Raw genomic sequence first — 8,769 nt, 5'->3', positions numbered from 1 at the left:
TGGGAAATGACCACTCAAACAAGGCCCCTCAATATCTACCTCCGGACCTCCGGACGAGGGTGTCAGGGGGCCCTTCACATCCTTCCCTGGCTTTGGGTCACCTCTTGCAGGCCAGGCTGATGCCACCTCTGAGCCCTCTGGGCTCTGGGTGATCACAGTCACATACATACATACACACACACACACACACACACACACATGCGCGCGCCGTAGGAATCTCCTAATCTCCTGGCAGGCAGAGGCTGGGTTTTATCTCAGTATACTCAGTTCATGTCTGCAGAATGAATGAATGGCCTGGCACTTTCCTGTTGTCTGCCCATGGTCCCTGAAGCAACGGTTTTCTGAGTTGTATAGTGCTGCTGAGCCGTAGCTTGCTGACCCTACACATGTGACATACATTATCTGTCTTTCCCAAAGGCCATGGCTGTCTAGGTATGGAGAAGCTGGGCTGAGGAGAGGCTGGAATGGGGCATTTAGAGGCAGGGGAAGAGGTGGTTCGCTAGAGCCCTGCTTGCTGCTGGCAGTGCTCCATGTCTTCTTGGTCGTGTGCACATTCCATGTGCCTGTGGGTGAGTGCACGTGGCAGGGTGTGTGTGTACACGTGTGACTATGTCTGTGCGCCCGCTTCTGCTGAAGGAGATGGCAGGAGCACAGTGTGTGCGGTGGTGCCCAGTGGCACGTGTGTCTGCATTCTGTGTGCACCCAGGCATGCTTGCTCGCACATATACATGGACACTGTTGCCAGTCCCTGGAGCCACTGGTCCCTGGAGCCACTGATCCTCTTCCTGCCTGACACAGGCCTCAGGAAAGTGGAGGCTGAAGCAGGGTGTAAAAGCCAGATGTGGGAAGAGGCTGGGCCATGCTAAGGGCTTGCTGGGGCCGTGATGACCCTATTGGCTATTGCCAGTCTCCCCACCCTGGGCAGCCCTTCACTCTCAGGCATTTGGGGGATATCAGGTCTTGGCCCTTTGTGGAGAGAACAACCTAAAGATGCGGATCCAGGGTTGGGACTGGGGAATGGCTTGTCCCTCAGCCCCCAGCCAGGGAGGGAGGCACAGGCAGGGTAGGGCTTCAGTGTCTTGGCTTCTACCTCCAGCTACCCTCTGGGTGGGAAGTAGCAATACCAGCTGGACACCATCCTCTCAGCTCTTCTAGGCCATGGACTGGGCCCATGTTTAACTTTATTCCTACCTCCACTATTCAGAGCTAGACCAGTTCAGGGGCCATGTCTTCTAGCCACACTCCCCTGGCCAGAGGAATAGCAGAAGGTCCTTTAGCATAAGACAGAGTTTGGACAAAGAGCCAGAGCAGTTGGCATTGGCATTGGCATTGGCCAGTAGTCTCTCTGAGGATCTCTTGAGGAAGCTTGTGCCCTAGGCACCCTGTGAGTGGGGACAGTCCAGGTTGGAAGGCTGAGGAGGAGAAGGGAGCCTAAAGTTGACAGTTCCAGCTCCCAACCAGAGCTAGACAGAGAGGCAAGGTAAAGTGTGAGCCTCCCTATCCACAGAGCCTACAAAGCAGGCCGGATCTCATCCGGCTCAGGTGTACCATCCATCCAGGATCCAGGACTTATCTGCTGCCCCCCATGACCCTGACTTCCTGCCCTAGGACACCAAAGGCCAGAACTCTCATATTCTCATATTCTGACTGGCCCACAGAAGCATAGAGCTCTAGCTAAAGTTCAGACTTGGGGCCACTGCATTACCAGGCTAGCTCCCCCAAGAAGCCTAAACTTTGACAAATACCCTCCCATGGGGGTCAAAATGCTGCAGGTCCCCAGCCATCTTTGGAACTGTTAGGGTGTTGTTCATGTTGCTGTCCTTAGCCCCCCGTAGGGGGCCCAAGATGGAGAAGGGCAAGCAGTCTTTTCCTCTGGAGCTAGGGGAGGGGGCTGTCCCCCTTCATGACTCACTCCAGGCTGTGTGGGTTATTACATTATGTTTGAAATTGCCATGGCAACGAGCTGGCAATCAAGGGTAATTGCACTTGTCGCCAGGGCAACGGGGCAAAACCCACAGCAGCCACTGTCTGTGGTTGCCCTTGGGGTGCAGGAAAGGTCAGGTTAGACCAGAGCCAATGCCAGCCAAGGGGTTCTGGGGTCCTCTGGAAAGGATAGGATTGCTAGGACCCATGGAAGTTCCAATGTGCAGGGTGTGCCTTGGGAGTGCCAGGGTCCCCATCCCTGACTCTATGTCTGGACACTCTGTGTCTAAAACATGCCACAGTGATCAAGTAAGCAGAACCAGAACTTTTATGTGCTCACAGATGGTACTTGTAGATAGCCCAAGGGCCTTCCTCCTCGTACTCACGGCGGCTGAGCCACAGGCTCTGGAAGGAGTCCCGGGACGCCATGATGGAGCCTCCAAGCCAAGCAGCAACGGCACGATGGGGAGAGCCCAGCACAGTGGCTTGGGGGCCCAGCTCCTGTCTCAGGCGCTCAGGAAAGCCATTTATCAGGGTGCTGCCACCGTCCAGCACCACGTTGGCCAGCAACTGCTCCTGCTGCTTGGCTTCCAGCCGGCTGATGCTCAAGAGAGCTAGTTGTGGGAGGCCAGGCTGGTTGAGGCCTAGCAGACTGGGCTGGAAGAGGGCCTCAGGGCAGCAGAAACGCTCAGAGCCCAGAGTGATGACTTGCTTGTCTGGAAGCACAAAGTCCACTCGGGCCTGGGTCCGAGTGCGGGCCATCTCAGCTGTCATATTCATGGCCACGTAGCAGCAGCCCTCTTTAATCTGGTTGACCAACCCTGCCTTGGGCAGTGAGTAGCCACCTGCCAACAGTAGCTGAGCCAGGTATTCAGTGAGGTCAACACCGGCCACATCCAGCCGGTAGGTGTCAAGTGGGGCCAGATCCCCAGTGAGGATAGGTGCCACGTAGGAGGTCCCATAGCCACTGCCCAGCACCAACCCAGTGGTGCGCCCATAAGCGTAGAGTGCCAGCAGGGCCTGATGTACTGTCTGCATGGCTGGCACATGGAAACGCTCAAAGAGTATTTCCGCCACCTTTTCTCTGTTGGTGCGTGGCGAGATGGGCGAATCGGCCACAAGTACAGCCAGCTCTTCCGGGCGCACGCCCAGCCTGCAGTAAAACAGGTGCTGCCACAGCACCTCCAGCGCATCCCAGTCAGAGACCACTCCCCGATTCAGCACCGGATAGGAGCCCTCTTGGTTCTCAGGCACCGCATACCGGGGCTCGTCCTGGGCTGGGTGCTGTAGCAACTGGACACGTGAAGGCAACACACTGAGGACATGGTCCTCTCTGGCCAGTCCACATTTGGTGAAGCCTGTGCCTGTGTCAATCACCACAGCTGCCATGTCCTGGTAGGGACCAAGCGAGTGGCGGCAGAGCACCGGGGACTGCATTGGCGGAGCATCTGTGGTGGGCACCAGTTCATAGCAGGCCCCACGGAGCAGGCCAAGGTGTGCAACTACTGATGAGTGCATGATGTTCTCGGGTGTCACCTTGAAGCGGGGACCCTGGGGCTCTGTGCCCACCATGGCCACGGGCAAGACTTTGCAGCCAGTGCCAGATGTAGAGAACGTGACCAGGGAAAATTGTTCCTCCTGGGTCCTGGGGGAACTGCCCGGTTGCCAGGATGAGAGCCGATGTGTGCTGGAGCTTTCAGTGGCGCCACCACCGACCTTATCTCTGCTCATGTAGACACAGGTCTCCTCAGGGGCCAGGGGCATCTGAAGTACCCCCACATGGGCTGGCAAGCCCAAGGGCTCACCTTCTTGGCACATGGTGGAGGCCTGGCTGGGCTCCCTGATGATGGGGGGCCCTCCTGAGATGGGTCCTTTGGAAATGGGGGGTTCTTGAGAAAAGGGAGGCTGCCCGGTGAGAGAAAGCTGCCTGGCAAGAGGGGTGCCAGTGAGAGGGGGCTGACCAGGAAGGGGGAGCTGCCTGGTGGAGGGGGACTGCTCAGCCAGGAGCAGCTGTCCAGAAGGATGGGTGGGCCTGGTGAGGGGGCACTGCTCAGCAGAGGGAGGCTGACTGGTCAGAGAGGGCTGTCCAGCAAGAGGATGCTGCTCAGCCAGTAGGGACCGACCACCGAGGGAGGCCTGCCCAGCACCTTCACCCCGAAGGCTGTCAGGGTGAGCAGTAAGGACCTCTTTCTGGTCGTGGTTGCCTCTATCCTCCTGAAGCAGAGATCTGGGCACCTCCTGCTTTTGGGCTTCTGGAGCAAGCTCTGGGGTCTGCTCTGAGTTCATCCACCGAAGTTTCTTGGGCTGGATCATGGAGGTGTGCTGCATCCTGAAGGCATCCAGCATCCAGACAGTATGACTAGGTTCACTTTTTACACCATCTGGTTTGGAGCAGCCAGGATCACGAACATGGCTCAATAGCCTCTCACCAAGCTGGAGGGGCATTCCTAGTGGAACGGGCCCAGTGAACACTCTGATGGGTGTCTCAGAACTAGGGGTGTCCTGTGACTCCAAGTTGAGCCTGCCCTCCTTGGGAACCAAGGCCACCTCTCGGTAGCTTCCAGTTGAAAGGCTGGAGGGTGCAGGGCTGGAGAGCATGTGCGAAGTGGACCAGAAGCTGGAGCGATTGTTGTCAGGGGAAAGGATGGGCATGGCTAATGGTGCAGTGGACAACACATTTTCGGGGACATAGATGGATGAGTGGCTGGGCATGACACCAACCAGCACTGCCCGTGAACCTGTGGGGTCATGGCACAGTAGCCCGATCCTGGTTTTGCCTGTGGCCATATCGAATACCAGCACATGATCTTCAGTGGCATCCTGGAGCTGGCAGGTAGGAGCACTGGAGGGGGAAATCTGTGCAGCTTCCCTGGGAGACTGGACTGGCGACTGCTTGTGGCAGGATACTTGGTAGGCAGATGGTGGCACACTGGAGCAGGTATTGTTGCAAACATTGAGAGGCTGCTGGTCTGTCTGAGAGCTACAGTTCTCCTGGCTATTCCTCTGGGACTTGGGCGTACCTGGGGGGCCTGAGCCTGGTGTTGGGCTGCCTGGCCTAGAGGTACAGACCAGGGGCTTCTCCTCTGGGTTCTCAGGTGGGGTGGGTAACACCTGCATTCCAGCAACCTCGAGCTCCTGGACATGGTCAGAGGACTCCTCTGGAGTGGGCGTTGGGGTGGGAGGCTCCTTCTGGAAACAAAAATCCACTTTGTCCTGGCAGGATGGGACCACTTCGGAAGACTCCAAGAGGACTGACCATTGGTTGCCACACTTCCTGAGCAGGAGCTCTTGGGACAGGCCATGGGTTGTGGCAGTGGTGTCTGTCAAGTGGTCAGAGTTGCAGGTATTAGGTTCAGCTGCTGCCGGCATTGGGGTAGTATCCCCAGCTGGAGTATTTGCCTGAGTTGGAGTTGGAGGAGCCTGGGCGGGAGGACACGGGCCCTTGCCCTGGCCCTGACCTTGGGCTGGAGTCAGAAGAGGACCTTGCGTTGCAGCCAAGCCATCCTCCCCTGAAAGGAAATAAGGTAGCCACCGGCTCTTCCTGCTGCCCAAGGGGGCTATCTTGTCAGGGTGGCAGGGGCCTTTGCCCCAGCCTACCAGGACTTTAGCTGGAGCCTTGCCCTCACCTGCAACGTGCACCCGAAGCCGGGAGCGGCAAAATCCATGCTGGAGCGAGTCACTGGTGCTGTCACTGCGTGTGTCCACGGGTAAGGTCAGAGTCCTGTTCTCCACGATGAGATGCGTTTGGGTTCCCACGATGGAGCTTGGAAATGGGCTAGTAGAGGGGAGTTTTGGGGCATCTTGGGAGGCCTGCTCACGGCCACACTGGGAGCCAACCTCAGCAGGATCCTGGTGTAGCTGGTGAATGGGCTCAGGGGCATGGGCCTGGGAGGCAGGGTCACAGGTCCTATCAATGATGGCCTCAGTGGATAATGACAACCCCTGCCTGAAGTATACAGATCCCGAGTTTATCCATGGTCCTTGGGACCCTCTGTGGCCACCCCCCAGCTGCTGGCTGCTGGCTGAGGGGTGGCCCTGGGGGCCCGATGGATCAGGGCCCCCCACCTTCTTGGTGACTTCCATAGCCCTGCTCCATGCCCTAGGTGCCCTGCCCCCACTTCATTGCCATGGCAACCTCACACATCACAGCCCCCAGTGACCTGGGTGGGGGTGGTGGTGACAGAGTATGGGAAACCAGGGGCCCCACCCCCCTGAGGAATGGGGCCTGCCCAGAGAACCTTGGGAGACAGAAAGGCCTGGGAATCCTGGTGAAGTCGGCTTCCTCTACCCTTACGGGCCAGGTGACTGACTACTCTCTCCCCAGGCCAGCTAGCCAGACGAGGGTGGTGCCCGTTGTGGCAGGGGCTGGGCAGGGCAGTGGAAGGCCAAGGGCAAGGGAGAAAAATAGACTGGGGAAACCTGGATTTCTGGTCTACGTCAGATGCCAGACTTGATTCCTTCTCCTCTCTTCTCATGTAGCAACTTGAGACTTTAGCCCCAACCCAGGGATGAGTTCCAACTATGTGACACAAGGCCCTTTGGGGGGATCAAAGCCCCTTTACCACTCGGTCCTGGGAGACAGAAGAGGGTGAGGGGCCTGGCTCAGGCCCGTGTTCCTCTCCCCCACGTTCCCTGGCTCCCACTCCAGGGACAGCAGCTCCTTGGCAGTCTTTCTGCTCCAGATGGTTCTCCTCTGCCTGTGCCTCATAGAGCCCCCTCCCCAGAGCCACATGTCCTTCAAGCCTAGAACCAGTATCCCACAGAGGTGGCTATGGGGGCGACAAGGGTGGGGGTGGGGCCTTTGCTCAGAATCCTCAAGTCAGAATGTTCTCGCTCCTGTCACATTGTGTCGACTTCACCTTTGCTGGTTGAGGAGGGTGGGGGTGGTGCAGAGCACTTGGCATAGGGCTAGGTCACAGTGGACATAGGGCCAGCCAAGTGGCAATTACAGATGGGACACAGGAGGGACACAGTGAGCACAGGGCTGGCTGCAGAGTACGGATATGGTTGGTGCGGGACTGGGCACACAGTGGGCACAGCTGTGTACACAGTGAGGACAAGCTGGACACGGGACTGGACATAGGGTAGGCAAGCTTCTAGCTATAGAAGACAGGCCTAGGCAGCAGTTTGGGGAAGCACCCATTACCACAGGCCTAGTCTGGAGGTTCTGACCTGGGGCCGAGCCAGCCCTCCTCCTGCCTGCCAGCTGTGAGCTCTGAGCCTCTTCTGTCCAGTCCCCAGGGCTGTGTCCTTTCAGGCCTCAGTCTTTCTGCCCAGGAAACAGGTTTGTGGGGAATGCAGCAGTCGGCCTGTCCTCGGAAGCAGTGTTTTCACAAATGTTAAAAATAGAGCTTACAGTTGGCCGTGGGGTGTGAAACGATGTGACCAGGGACCAGGCTGGCTAGTGCTGCTGCTTCTGCACCTTCCTGCCTTGGCCCTGGGCGAAGCCTGACTCAGCACCGCTCAGGCCCCCTGGGCTTCCTCTCCTTTCCTCAGATGCTGCCTTCAGCAAAGAACACCCAGATGCTACTCCTCACCACACACTATGGCCTAGGAAGGTGGCAGAGCTGGAGGGCCTGTGGCCTGCCTATGCGCACATGCATACACACATACTCGCTCAACACTGTCAACTTCATTAATCTCTGGCCTCAAGCAAACTGATTTCTTCCTCCACGATGGAGATGCTCATAGTAACCTCCAGAGCTGGTGGGGAGGTTTGAGCCAGGTTACACCTGGGAGGATTAAGAAGGCAGGGAGGGAGACCCTGAGACCCCCTGCCTGTCTGACCACCTCCGCCCTCCACCTCCTGCAGAAGTGGGGCATAATCCTCTTTTCCAGGGCTGGGAGCTTTGTGAAAACTGACTGAGAGATCCTCCTAAAGTGTCCTTGAGGAAGGATGCAGAGCCAGTGGAAGGGTGTGGCCCATGAAGGAAGGCCCCCAAAAAGCAGTCCTGAGAGAGGAGAAAGTTTTTCCCCCCTGGGAAGCAAACACCCCTTATAAGAAGTGTGGCGCCTGTGTGGCTCAGTCTGTTAAGTGTGTCTGCCTTTGGCTCAGGTCATGATCCCAAGGTTCTGGGACCCAGTCCCACGTCCTTTGGGCTCCCTGCTCAATGGAGACTGCTAGCCTGCTTCTCTCTCTCCCCTGCCTTTCCCCCCTCACTCGTGCTCTCTCTCTCTCTCTCTCTCTCAAAATTAATAAAATCTTAAAAAATAAAAAAGAACCATGACTAATATTGATCAGGTTCTTCCTATGAGCTGGGCATTCCTGAGTGCTAGTTACCAGCCTTGTAATTTGATGAGCTGGGCACTATTATCCCTATTTTATAAATGAGGAAACCAAGGCACAAAGAAGAGAGAATTCACAGAGATCTCAGTTAAATGAGTAGTAGAGCCAGAATCTGAAGCCAGGCCACCAGGCTCTGGACCCGCACTTCAGAAATCCATGGACCCTCCTGGAAGGGAGCCAACATGCCTCCCTTCTGAGTGCTATAGCCCCAAGCACCCACCTGAGCTATGTCCCACTTGAACCTTCTCCTCCTCCCAATAGCTTAGCAGGTGCTCAAGCCTGGAAGGGGCATTTCCCCTGTCAGCACTTCTAAGCCAGTGCACTCCCGAGAGCCTGGCAGCACTGAATAGGGACCAGCTACACACCCTGCCAAACCAGGCTGAGTCCTTTGTACTCAGAATTCTTGGATGGCCAAAGCCGACTATACTTCATCCAGGTAAGGGCAGGGGCAGCAGGGCAGCCAGAGAAGCTCCTAGGTTAGACCCCTCTGCCCAGCCCCCAGGGTTTGGGCAGGGACATTGCCACTGTACCCCTCCCCCCTACATGTTTTTAAACAGTCT

General features: G+C 57.1%; 1 protein-coding gene across 1 annotated transcript; it reads right to left on the bottom strand.

Moving 5' to 3' along the window:
- Nucleotides 1-2,259: 2,259 nt before the first annotated feature.
- On the bottom strand, nt 2,260-8,336 carry LOC140610289 (uncharacterized). The gene has a single exon (XM_072786157.1). The coding sequence runs from the start codon at nt 6,004-6,006 to the stop codon at nt 2,260-2,262; it is 3,747 nt and encodes a 1,248-aa protein (XP_072642258.1). The 5' UTR covers nt 6,007-8,336.
- Nucleotides 8,337-8,769: the final 433 nt, after the last annotated feature.

Source organism: Canis lupus, chromosome 19 (assembly GCF_048164855.1).
Source record: "Canis lupus baileyi chromosome 19, mCanLup2.hap1, whole genome shotgun sequence".
NCBI lineage: Eukaryota > Metazoa > Chordata > Mammalia > Carnivora > Canidae > Canis > Canis lupus.
This window is presented reverse-complemented; position numbering and strand designations above follow the sequence as displayed.

Coding starts and splice junctions, on each gene's coding strand:
- LOC140610289 (XM_072786157.1), bottom strand. CDS start 6,006: ATGGAAGTCACCAAGAAGGTGGGGGGCCCTGATCCATCGGGCCCCCAG.